The 13,535-nt window shown below is 47.3% G+C and overlaps 2 protein-coding genes across 2 annotated transcripts; both read right to left on the bottom strand.

Moving 5' to 3' along the window:
* Positions 1–9,639: 9,639 nt before the first annotated feature.
* LOC119319361 lies at positions 9,640–11,006 on the bottom strand. The gene is made up of 2 exons (XM_037593854.1): positions 10,771–11,006; positions 9,640–10,451 (listed from the first exon to the last, which is right to left on the bottom strand). The coding sequence occupies exons 1-2, from the start codon at positions 10,864–10,866 to the stop codon at positions 9,780–9,782; spliced, it is 768 nt and encodes a 255-aa protein (XP_037449751.1). The 5' UTR covers positions 10,867–11,006; the 3' UTR covers positions 9,640–9,779.
* A 429-nt stretch (positions 11,007–11,435) lies between these two features.
* On the bottom strand, positions 11,436–12,231 carry LOC119319081. Its single transcript, XM_037593590.1, has one exon. The coding sequence runs from the start codon at positions 12,188–12,190 to the stop codon at positions 11,594–11,596; it is 597 nt and encodes a 198-aa protein (XP_037449487.1). The 5' UTR covers positions 12,191–12,231; the 3' UTR covers positions 11,436–11,593.
* Positions 12,232–13,535: the final 1,304 nt, after the last annotated feature.

Raw genomic sequence — 13,535 nt, 5'->3', positions numbered from 1 at the left:
TCTGAGGTAACTACTCACACTTCATCGGAGGGGCTAGGATGACGTAGAAGCCCTCCGTGATGACGGCCCTCTTCCGGCGGAGCTCCGGAACAGGCCCCAAGATGGGATCTCGTGGATACAGAGAGTTGCGGCGGTGGAATTAGGTTTTTGTCTCCTGTTCTGATCGTTTGGGGGTACGTGTGTATATATAGGAGGAAGAAGTATGCCGTAGGAGCACTGAGGGGCCCACAAGGCAGGGGGCGCGCCCTAGGAGGGGGCGCCCCCACCCTCGTGACTGCCTCTTTTGTTCCTTGGAGAAGGGTCCAAGTCTCCTGGATCACGTTCGGTGAGAAAATCACGTTCCCGAAGGTTTTATTCCGTTTGGACTCCGTTTGATATTCCGTTTCTTCGAAACACTGAAATAGGCAAAAAACAACAATTCTGGATGGGCCTCCGATTAATAGGTTAGTACCAAAAATAATATAAAAGTGGAAAATAAAGCCCAATATAGTCCAAAACAGTAGATAATATAGCATGGAGCAATCAAAAATTATAGATACGTTGGAGACGTATCAGGCGCCCATGAGGGAGCGAAGCTATCCTCTTGATGCCTCCATTTTGCACTTTCAGAATAGGGGATCTGCTAGAGATGCTCTTACATGTCAACAGAAACCCTTGGGTGCTAGTTCCAAGAGCATCTCCAATAACATGTCTAAATTTGATTGTCTAAATTTTCATATACACAATGGCCTAAAAAGATTTTTTGATATACTCAATCAGTTTTTCAGCAGATTGTCTATATTCTCTCTCATAACTGCCAATTCAACTATCAGTTGATCAGCCACAGTTCAACCATCATATGGTAGCAGCAAATAAATCAGTAGCACCAATCACAATTCTTTCCGAGCACCCTATAAATCAGTAGCACCAATCACAAACCATTCCGTGGACCTGGTTAGAAATTTCTCATAGTTCACCTTCGTGCTAGCTAAGTTCCCTCGTAATTTATGACTGAGTTATTGCTAGCAATAATTCAGTTGTAATACTGTATTTGAGAAGTAATTGTATCGTGACCCTTTTTACTTGATAAACAACTTCATCTGTTGGCTATTTACTTTATATATCTTGGAAGTTGAACTATTGGACATGATCCGGCTACATCTCTGTTATGGGGCAGTTGTCTTGTTGCAGTGTCGATTTGACAATTCTTCTCCAGGGGACTCATCGAAGGAGCAAGAAGAGCAGAGATTAGGTCAGTAGGACTTATCTTTAGGTGAAACTTTTACTAGAAGAACAAGGAGTTTGATGCTACTATTATTAACCTGAGAAGGCATTCCCCAATAAAGGAAAAACAACCAGATAAATTTTTTTGCACAGGAATTCATGCACTAGAGGCGTGTTTGGTTGCCCGCATGCAGCCCAACCAGGCCCGCACGGGATGTGCACGACCTGTTTGGTTGGCTGGGCTGCATGCGGTTTGAGGCCCGCATGAACCTCAAAGCAGCCCGCAGCCTGGCCCGGCGGGAACTGCCGAATCGGCAGTTTCTCGCCAGCCTGGCCGGGCGCGGCTGCGCATGCGGGGCAGTTGCACGCCTCGGGCAGCGCGGGAGACGGAGGGACATCTCATTACTCGCCCCCACTCTCCTGTCACCGCCCAGGTGCACTGTTCCCGCCGCTCCCTCTCTCTCCCTCACCGCCCCTCCCTCTCCTCTGCTCCGATGGCTCCGCCACGCCCACCGTCACGCTGCCCTCTGACCCCGGTCGACCAGCGCGTCTCCAGCATCCAGGAGCGCTGGCTGGCCGGGCTGCAGAACTCGGACCGCGACCTGGCCTCGGCGCTGCGGGCGCCGTCCCCCATCTGCTGCCCGCCTCCACGAGCGCCGGCGCCGGCCAATGCGGTGTCGGCCGCTCCTGCTCCGCCGCCGATTCCGGACCTCGTGGCCCTGGGATCGGCGCCGGCGCCGTCGACGGAGCCGCCCCTTGTTGGGACACCATTGGCGTTGGGGGTTTTCTTGACCCCCGTCCGAGGGTTTTCTCCGGTCGGCGGGCAGTCCTTCTCGACCTCCGGCGTGGCGTTCAGCACGGGGCAAATGCCGCAGGCCGTCGTCGGGTCCGGCTCGTCCTCTGCTCCGCCACCTTTATCGTTCCCGCCGGGGTTTTCACTCCAGCCTTGGTTCGCCTCGGCTGCGCGTGCTCTGGTGAGTCAAATCCCCAACAATCTTGCTCATAGATGTAGATTAGCGGTTAATTTCTTAGGCATGTGCTAGGATTGATAGGATTCTAGCAGATTCGATTGGATGCGATCCCAATCGAACCCAATTGGACTGATCTGTTCTTGTTTTGTATAGTGCGTGTGCTACTGCTTGTGTTCATGCTAGAATGCTAGTAGTTGTGTTACATGTTAGATTCATGTTAATGCTAGATTCATGTTCATGCTAGTGCGAGTGCTACTACATGCTAGATTTGTACTACATGCTAGTAGCTATGTTCATGCTACAATCATGTTCATGTTGAGTGATGAATGCTAGAATCATGTTGACTGATAGCATGCTCATGTTAGGATCATGTCCTTGTTTCATGTTGCATGTTGAAGCTAGGGTTTGTGCCATGAGTGGATGTTATACGTGCATGTAGTAGGATGGTCCCAAATCTGCATGGTTGCACATGGGTGCTATTGGCACTTGCTGCTGCTATTTTTAGATGTTTCCTTGTTTAGGATAGTGCAGTGGTCAGTGCCAGTTGCAGCAAAGAAGATGCCACTGATTAGTGACTTGCCCAACAGCAAGTGCCATTGATAAGTGCCATTCAAGGCGAATGGCACTTATCAATGGCACTTGCTGTTGGGCAAAATGGCACTTATCAATGTCACTTGCTATTGGGCAAGTCACTGATCAATGTCATTGATCAGTGCCATTTGCACTACAGCAAGTAGATTAGTGCTCTTGCCCAACACCAAGTCCCACTGATCATTGCCATTTGGCCGTGAGAACATGCCACTGATCAGTGGCACTTGCTGTTGGACAAGTCCACTGATCAGTGGCACTTGCTTGCTTGCTTTGTTTGATACTAATACTTGTCATGTTGCCTGACAAGATACTGAAGACTGACTGGGATGTGGCGGGTGGAGGAGCTCAGGCCGTGGCCGGAGCTGAGCGCGCTGAGGATTTCATCCCCACGAACAAGTGGCTCAGGACGGTGGACCTGCCTGGCAGGATCGCCTTCATGAGCGTGCCTCCTTCAAGGGGACGATCTCCGAGGCAGGGCCACGAGGAGGGGGCCAGGGAGCTGATGAGATTCTACGCATAGATCAAGGACAACGAGGACCTCGCCATGCTCGTCATCCCTCCCAAGTTCGTGGAGGTGATGAACACTTGGCTGGTCATCAAGCGACTCCCGCGTGTGGTCAGGCTCTCAGCCAACAAGAGGTGCGTGTTCTGGGTGCATGTCCAGAACTTCGAGGGCCAGATAGTGCTTGGCCGGGGGTGGAACTACTTCTGCCGCCGCCACAAGATTGTCCCCGCCGACCTCGTCGTTGTGCGCATCTCCGGACTCGGACTGAAGGTTCAGATCTACAACCACGACTCGTCGGTGATGTGCAGGTACCGTTGCAGCAGGCACAACTGCCTTGGTGGCATCGAGCAGGCTATGTAGTTAAGTTAAGTCAGGTGTTAGTGGAGAACTTTTAATCTAGACTTATGCTATCTAGTTAGGGTGTGTGGCGAGACTTGTGCTGGGAACATGTTCATATTTTGGCCAGGTGCAGCACCCTGGCACAACAAGGAAGGAGGATGCCCTTGCTCTTAATCTAGACTATGATATCTAGTTAAGTAGTTTGCTATGTTAAGTTTGCTGTCATTACATTGCTTGCTTTGTTTGATCCTGCTATTGTGATGTTGCTGATGTGCTGATCATGTGCGGTGGTAAGGCCACCACATTTAAATGGGGTGAACAGAATACAAACGCTGTTTGCAACCAAACAGTTGAAGTTTGTATTTGCTTACATCCTAAGCACAAATGCGGGCAACCAAACAGCAGGAGGGTAAGTGCCTCTCGATGCGATGTAGACAACCAAATAGATTGCATCTGCTGCATATAAGGCTGTATTTCAGCATCAGACTGGGTTGAGATGGACATGCAATGCAGGTACTGTTTCAAACTGCAACCAAACACGCCCTAGATGATTGCTCGTAGTGTGTCGGCGGGGAGGAAACGAGGTATATGTTGCTGTGTTGAGAGTTTGAGACGCAAGTTTTGTTCGAGCCGCACAAGTCCCTGGAAGCTATGCTGGTTTGAGAGGTTTGATCGGAATGCAATGTTTATCGGGCTCAGGAGGCCGATCTGCTGGCGTGGTTTACCAGCCCAGGAACGCACCCCGTCTTGACCGTATCGTCGATCCCCACAGGCCACAGCTTCCTTCCTCTCCACTTCTCGTGTTGACGTCTCCTCTCGCTCGCTCGTTCGTTCATTGCGTTCTATCCGGTGCATTTGACAATTCCGTACTACAAGACGCGACCGTGAGCAGTCTGCGAATCGCTTTGCGACTTGTTTAACCGTTTGGTTGACTCGGCAGGCTGGCCTGGCATCGATGGTGATAGTTGTGAGGATCGTTATCCGTCAACATTGCTTTACGCTCGGAGAGAAGTACGCGTCCTTCACTTTTTCGGTTAAGCGCGCAGTTGCATTTCTGGTTATAGTGCTGACTGAAGCGTAGTTTGGCAGCTACGCTTCGTTTCACAAATGATTTGCCTAACCGCTTGCTTCCGCCACCCGCGATCGGCGGCACTGTCACGCTCGCGTCGCCGTCCAGTATTCCCCCGAACGGCCACCCCGACCGTACCTCGAAATCCATCTCTCGCCGTGGCGTCGCTGGCTCCCACTTGTTGATGGCTCCCGCTCGCCATCGAGTCCGCGGCATCCGTGTCTCGCGCCGGCGCTCTCTTGTTCTCCCTACTAATATGGATTCGTGCTACAGAAATTTTTAGTTGCCTAAGGATTAGCGAATGTGTAAAATGAACAGAATCTGCTGAAAACTTAACAACTCAAGAATCAGTGTTTTGCATCTACTAGTATTCTAGTGAATCACATACACAATGGGACATATTCACATACCCTTTGCCAGAATACATGTCCTACCTATCCTAAATGAGTTAATTGCACAGAAGTACCACAATTCAGGCATCACATGCAGATTGGTATCACGATTGCTAATTTTTGCGTGTCAGTACCAACATTTGTCCAAATTTTTGCAAATTGGACTAAAACGCGTATTTATACGTATTGACGCCCGATCCGACAGGTCGGGCCCACCCGTCAGGTGCCACGCTGGCCAATCGGCGCGTGCCCGCGTGCTGACTAGGACGAGCCGGTGCGCTGCTGTCCTAACCGGTCCGGTCGCACCAGCTCCAGCCCGGCCGCACCATTCCCCTCCCCCTCCTCCTCCTCGCTCGAACCCTAGTCCATGGCGTCGGCGATTCCGCCAGTCGGCGGCGAGGGCGTCCACGGCATCGGAGAGATGCCGTTCTGGCCTCCTAGCGGAACGGTTGGCGTCGACGGGGATGGAGGCGACGAGTCCAGCTCCGCGTACTCGACCGACGACGAGGAGTCGATGTTACTCACCATGGAGCAGCGGTTGCGGTTGGCGCATCAGTGGGTGGCGAACCCTAGCAGCAGCCATGAGTTGACGCATGGACTTGGCGGCGTGCTGTAAGTACCCTTGTCCTACTCCTCTGATTCATTCAATTGGGCATTTTTAGGGTTTGTTCATCTTCTGCTTTATCTAGTTGGGGATTAGGTTTTATCCAATTGAAGTGACTAGACTAACCTAGTAACATAGTGTATTGCACTCTCAATTTAGTTCAATTACTGTGGCTCTCCAAATTGTTCTGTACTGTCTGGTACTGTAATTTAAGCTGTTTTGTACTTTACTGTTGCTCTCCAAAATTTGCTTTTATGCTAAATTAGTAAATAATAGACTTACAGGTTACTTTAAATTGTAATGTACTGTACTGTTGCTCTCCAAATTAAGAGTAATTATAATGAATAAATAAAATTTAATTTTTTCTGTAGTTTGGATGAAGACATTTGGCAAGTAAGGATCCATTTTGATGCAAGAGAACCATTGGAGATGAAGCTGTGTGGTTCAGATATTACTTATCTGAATTTGGTTGCAGTGATGGAAACCCAAGGATTTAATGCATATGATTGTTTGTTTCACATTGAAAATCCATCTTTAGGAGAGAAAGGGCTGGATTTGGTAGACAGTCATGCAGAATTACAGATGATAAAGAGGAAGATCTAGGACAAATTGGTGCTTAATTTGCTAGTCAGGGCTTGTCCACCCCCTGATACTGATTTTGAGAGGCAGCATTTTGAAAAGCCAGACTTGTCCACTGTGGTGTACCAAGAGCCTGTTGTTTATGATCTGAGTGAGCCTCCTATCTTAGCTGTTGATCAGGAAGGAGTAGTCTTTGAGAGTCAATGTAGCACACATCACCCTGTTGCTCCTGCTGGTGTTTGCACACAAGAAAGCAGAAATGCACTAACAAGTTGAAAGCAGTTTTGGAAGAAGAAGAAGAGGGATATCAAGGATTTGAGGCTTATGAGGACAGTGATTCCTCTGATGAGGATGGTCAAATTGGAAGTGACCCTAATTACATGGTTGATGAAGAAGATGTAGAGGTGGAAGAGGGAAAGAGGCAGAGAGAGCTAGAAGTACAAGAGGAAGAATCAGATGATGATCAATCAGAAGAGGAAGAAATGCTGCATTATGAGGGTGACACTGAAGTTGAGGACCCATTTGAGGTAGAGGAAGATAGGACTTTTGAACAAGAAGAAGAAACTATAGTTGAACCTGTAAAGAAGAAGCAGAAGCTGCCAGTTAGAAGAGGCCCAACCACTAGGTCACATTGTAGTGAGCTACCAGAGGTTGAACCTGATTTCAGACCATCATCAGATGAAGAAGAGGAGGGGTTGTTGAGGGAGAGTGATGATGATGGTTTTCAGCCACTCTCTTTTGTCCTACAAAAGAAAAGGAAGAGTAGGGCAAAGAAAAGGCCTCCTAGGAAGTGGTACAATGAGAAAATGGAGCAACCACATGAGCAACTGTGTATGAAGTTGTGTTTTAGGGATCAGCATCAATTCAGAGAAGCTTTGTTGAATTTGCACATCACCCAGGCCAGGAATTTCAGGTATCACAGGAATTCAGATCAGAGGATAATTGTTGAGTGTACAGATAAAAAATGCCAGTTCTTAATGGTGGCAGCAGTTATAAAAGGGGAGAAAACATTTGTAATTAAGAAGATGAGACTAGAGCACACTTGCCCTAGTAGCACTGAGACCACCAGGGTTAGTGCTAAGTGGCTAGCACAGAAATATGAGCATCTCTTTAGATCTAATATAACTACTGGTATTCAGACTATAATTGATGCATGCAATGAAAAATATGGTGTAGATGTGCCCAAGTGCATGGCATATAGGGCAAAGAACATAGCTATTGATGTTGTGTTAGGAGATCACAGGAAGCAATATCCTAGGCTTAAAGACTATGCTCAGACTGTCATGGACACAAACCCTGGGAGTAGAGTAATAGTCACTACTGTTACTCTAGTACCTAACGCAAAAATACCCCACCCAGGCCCAAGATTCCATGCCATATTTTTTTGCCTTAATGGAGCAAGGGAGGGGTTTCTCAATGGGTGTAGGCCTTTCATTGGTTAGTTCTTGAACCTTGTGTGAACCATTTACATATTGTAGAGTACTCCATATTGTATCTCACTTGGAAATGTTGATTATGCAGGTGTTGATGGATGTTTCATTAAGCTCACTACAGGTGCTCAACTACTTGCTGCCACTGGTAGAGATGGCAACAACAACATATATCCACTGGCATTTGGCATAGTTGGTCAAGAGGACACACTTAGTTGGTGTTGGTTTCTACACCAACTGAAAATTTGCCTAGGGGGAGAAGTGGGCAAGTTTGGAACTTATACTATAATGTCAGATAGACAAAAGGTATGTGTTTGCATATTTCATTCTGTTTTGAACAAGTGTTTGCATTAGCTTAGATTTTCAAATTGTTTGTAGCTTAGACTTGTTAAATTGTTTGTGTCAGGGGTTATTGAATGCAGTGAATGTTGTGTTTCCAAGTTGCAACCAAAGATTCTGCCTTAGACATTTATATGCAAATTTCCAAAATGCTGGGTTTAGGGGTGAAGATCTTAAGAAGTGCATGGATAATGCTAGCTATGCCTACAATGAACACAAATTTAATATTGCAATGAATGATCTTAGAGCTGAAAGTGAGGAAGCTTGGGAGTGGCTTACTGCAATACCAAAAAAACATGGGCAAGGCATGCATTTGACACAAATTGCAAGACTGACTTGGTAGTGAACAACTTGTCAGAGGTGTTCAACAAGTACATTCTAGATGTTAGGAGAAAACCTATAAGGACAATGTGTGATGGGATAAAAGATAAGCAGATGGTGAGGTGGCACATGAAGAGAGAGAGTGTAAAGGAAGCAAGATGGGAGATAACACCTCATTACAGTGAGAAGTTAGAGATATTGGGGCATCACATAACATGCAGTACCACATTTGGGGATTCTGACATGTGGGCCATCCACCTTTCCTACTATTAAAGTGTGACAGCACAAGATCTCAGAGGAGTGTGGGGACGAAACTAGGGTTCATCCGCGCAGCCAAGGAGAAATCTCAGAGGCGCTGACTGGGGCCGGCGACGGAGATGTCGTGGTCATCCAGTGCCGGGTCCGCTTCCGGATTTCGTCGAGCTGTAGGAAGGAGGGGGGAGGAGTCGCGCTCGCCGGTGCGCTACCGCGAGAACCCAATGGCATACGAGCCTCCGGTGATGTGCCACTGCTCAACTCTGAGGAAGGCGCCAAGATGGATCTCCTGGAGCAGGCAGAACCCTGGTAGGAGGTACTACAGCGCGTGGATGCTATGGTGAGTGCTGTTTTTTCCCTAATTTTCTTCCTCTTTCTTCTGTGCAATAATTTTTGGCAGCATGGTGAATTTGCTTGTGTATCTTAATAGCACGGTGGCTGTGGATTTGTGCAATGGCATGATGATCCATTGCCCACATTCTGGAGTGAGCTCATTGGGGATCTGCGTGATGAAGTATGGAGGCTTAAAGGTGCAACTGTTGCTAGATCTGAAGATCAATTTCCAATCCTGACTCCAAGTGAAGATGATGGCACAAGGGAGGCCATGTTTCTGTCTCTGCAAACTCAACTCAGAGAGAAGAATGCAGAGATTGCAGGGATTAGGGCCAAATTTCACAATGTGTTGTTTCTTTTCACTATATTTGTGCTTGGCTTAGTTGCAGGCAAGATATTAAGTTAGTTAGTTGCTTCAGTTGTAGCCAAGTTGTAATGGATCAAGTTGTAATGGATCAGTGAAGTTATCTTCTGATGCAATGAGATTTAGTGAGTCTTGTTCCTCTTTTATTGCAATGTACTGTCTGGTTTGCTGCAACATTGTCATATTGTACAATCTACATAATCAGCATAACCATAGCAATACATAACCATACATAATAAGAAACTGATCCATACATAGCAATACATAACCATTGTTCACAATACATAGAGGAGTTCCACTTCAAATGCATAGTTCATCCTTTTCTCACAAAAGGATGAATAGCATAACTACTACATACATACACAGCCATAGTTCACCATTAGTACAAGCATACAGTACACAACATTAGTTCCTAGATGCTAGGTCATTACACAACCATCATTCCCAAAAGGTCAGCAATGCCACTAATCTCATTTCATCTTCTTCACTTCTCCAAGATGGCTTGAATCCCCCTGAACTTCTCCTTCAACTTTTCATTCTGAAACTCTAACTGCCACTTCTCTTCAATATGCTTTTTATTTCCCTTAAGCAGATCAGCAACCTGAAGCTTCAACTCTAGCTTCTCTTGGGTGAGCTTCTCCTGACACTTAGTTAGCTCTGCATTCTTCAGCTCCAAATTCATACTAGCTTCAGTAAGCACTTGCTTCTCTTTCATTTTGTTCAACTTCAAGTTCTGAATGACTGTTGCTTGAGCTCTTGTCAGGTTGAGCAGCACCTCATACTTCTGAGTAAGTTGCTGGGTCTCTGCATCTTTCTTTGCCATCTCAGTTGCCATCTTTGCCTTCATATCATCAGTAAGTTCTTTTCTTACCTCCTGCTGATATGTAATGGCAGACTGCAGATGCCTGAAATCCACCACCTTATCTTCCTGGAAGTTCATCAGCTCATGCACATCTTGGACTAGCTTGTCATAGTTGGCCTCCAGCTTGTTCTTCTCTTCTGTCAGATGGTGGATAGTGAAAGAATTCTCAAGATTGTCATTCACCCTAGCACTTTTGGCATCTTCAACCATTGCCCATAGCTTCAACAATGCATTCTGCATTGTTGGGGGCCACTGGTGATCAACCCATTCAACAAAGCCACAATTGCTACCTTCCTGCAAAAACAATAACAACAACAAAACAGTTCATACAGCAAGTAATTACACAAAATCACTGCAGTTGCCAAAAAGAATGTCTAAATTTAGCATCAGACCATTAAATTTAACAAGAGGAGCAACCACTTGAGTAGCTGACTGACTAGGTTCAGCCATTGTTCTAATGCAAAATATACTCATGCTTGACCTAAATAAGCTACTCTAACCACTATGAATCAAAATGTTGACACCAAGCAGAGTACTCCAGCAAACAGAGTTTAATATGGCACTGACCAAGTAAGAAAAAAAATCAGTATGCCTACAATCCTACAATACATACCGGCTGTGCACATGCTAAAAACCTCCTGCCTGTGTCTGTTCCTTCAAAGGCAACAAGCCTCTCAGATGCCATGTCGTGCTTCTCACATGGAGACATCACATCCAGCTCAAGCCCCTTGTAATCTGGATCTTCAATGGTGAAAGGAACCTGCAGAAGCTCGCACAAAGACAATGGCCAAATCAAAACCTAGCGAAATCAACCAAATCAAGAAATCCCAAATATGAAACCCTAACCCTAACCCTGTACTGGCCTCGTTGAGACCGTCTGTGGAGGAAGAATGCATGTACGGGGGGCTAGAATGATCGTCGCTGCTTTCGTCCTCCAAAACCATGGCGACGGCGGGGCGGTGCGGCGGCCGGCCGGCTGTCGGGACGCGGTCGGCGGCGATGGAGGAAACGAGCGAGGAGGAGGAGGGGGAGGGGAATGGTGCGGCCGGGCTGGAGCTGGTGCGACCGGGCCGGTTAGGACAGCAGCGCACCGGCTCGTCCTAGTCAGCACGCGGGCACGCGCCGATTGGCCAGCGTGGCACCTGACGGGTGGGCCCGACCTGTCGGATCGGGCGTCAATACGTATAAATACGCATTTTAGTCCAATTTGCAAAAATTTGGATCAATGTTGGTACTGACACGCAAAAATTAGCAATCGTGGTACCAATCTGCATGTGATGCCTGAACTGTGGTACTTCTGTGCAATTAACTCATCCTAAATCTACTAAACCAATTAAATATGTGGGCTTAAACCTAAAATATGGCTTCAAACAAAACCAAAAAACAAAATAGAAAACACTACTACTAGTATTTACAGTATCTTCTTGAGATACGCTTCACTCAGCAACCTCTTGAATGATACTCAGAGCGCGCTTCAGCTTCAGCTTCACCTTCAGCCGCGACCGCGCCGCCACGGCGGCCATCTTCTCTTGGCTCTTCGGCGACACCGCGAACTCCCCGAGCGTCCGCTCGTTAAGCTTCTCGTTGAGCAGAACGTCCTCGCCGTCTTCCACCTCCTCGCACACCGGCATGACGCGCACCTTCTTCCTCCCGCCGCTGCGGCGCCAGCGCCTCCGCTGCGGCTTCTTGGCCGCGATCGCCGAGCTCGCGCGCACCGCAAGCGAGGCCATGTCGGCGCTGGATAGCGGCCGCCCGAGCAACGCCGCCGGGAGCACGAAGTATATGTGCCCCGGCCGTAGTACCTCCCCGGATGCCAGCGCCGGGGGGCTCTTCTCGAAGTAGAGCGCGTCGGAGTTGCAGACGAAGAAGGACGCGGCGCTGCCGCCGAGGACGTCGGAGACGGTGACGCGTGGGCTGGCATGGAGCTCCTTCAGCGATCCGTCGGCGGCAACGACCCTGACAGGCGCCGGCTGGTGTGGCTGCTGCGAGAGGCTGCCTCGGTGGTTGGAAAAGCAGGAATGCTTCGCTCCCATGGAATCTTTGCGTGTGTGCAAGTGTTGAGAATATTTTTGGAAGTTCGTTGCGACTTGGATATGGAGAGGTTAAAGGATGGTTGCGTATATATAAAGGTTTTTTTTTTTTTGAGCGTAGCGTATATATAAAGGTTTGTTATGTGCTGAGATCAGAGAAGTGACAAGAAAAGGGTGACATGACTTATCACTTCAATCCTTTGCTTCTTGTTAATTGTGTAACTGCACATGCACTGCTTGGAAATTCCTTCCTTTTCCTTTTTTCTTTCGGGAAAACTGAGAATTCATTCCGTAGTAATAAGATTACACTAAGTTATAAACTGCGAAATGCAGTTTGAACATGATGCAATCAAAATGTGGTTCTATCTCTTTCTACCATACTTAGTTAAACAGTCGGGAACCCTATTATACTGTCGATCAGTTTTCATCAGAATAAACTATGGGCCTTTGAGAAGGTGCTTAATCTTAGAATATTTAAGAAACATTAACAATAACAAAAGCACCTAATCTTTGAAAAAACAAATAATATAATACTTAGAAGGAACTGGGTGTCCCGTCGGATAATACGAGAATGAACACATTTCTTCTTCTTCTTCCTTAACTCTGATATAGTGTTTGCTTACACACATCATAGTGTAATGAACAAAAGCTTCATTTTCCTACATTTGATATACATTTGGCAAGATGTCGACAAACATGTTTGAAGGAGTATCCAACTTTCAAAGCCTTGAGAAATAGGTATAGGTGGTACTTAGTTCATGTCATTTACCAACACAAATGAAGATATATGACACACATTGTTACTTAATAGTAAAACACGTTTGCTTTTCTCGACCCGCATGACAACTAATTCCCATGCAAAGCCACGAGATGGAGACATGGCGATGTGGTTGGTCACGACTCAAGGCGTCTCGGAGAGGCCTCGCTAGGAGCATGATGGAGATGGGGCCACCGCCAACGAAGGTGTGGTAACAGATTAACTGGTGCTGGTGGGTGCCCTTCAGACGTGATAGACGCTTAGATTGGACCCCGAGCACGAGACGAGGATGTCATGGCTAGCCACGGCTTCGCCGACAAGGGCTCGGGCAGGACCTCGTCGAATGTGAGGCAAGGAGAGAACAAGGGACAACGGGGCGAAGAAATCTCGGCGCGCCGGGAGGTTGAAGGAAGAAGAGAACTAGTGACCTTGAGAACAATGGTGGAGCCAGAAAAATAGAATCAGGGGGGCCGAGTGTTGTTCGAACTGGTTGGGGATGGCCAAATCACTGCAAAGTAGGTTTTTAGGAGCAAATGCTCACTAATTTTGCATTGTTCACTAGCTAATTAGCAACGAATTTGTGATGTTTTT

Source organism: Triticum dicoccoides, chromosome 6A (assembly GCF_002162155.2).
Source record: "Triticum dicoccoides isolate Atlit2015 ecotype Zavitan chromosome 6A, WEW_v2.0, whole genome shotgun sequence".
Lineage (NCBI taxonomy): Eukaryota > Viridiplantae > Streptophyta > Magnoliopsida > Poales > Poaceae > Triticum > Triticum dicoccoides.
This window is presented reverse-complemented; position numbering and strand designations above follow the sequence as displayed.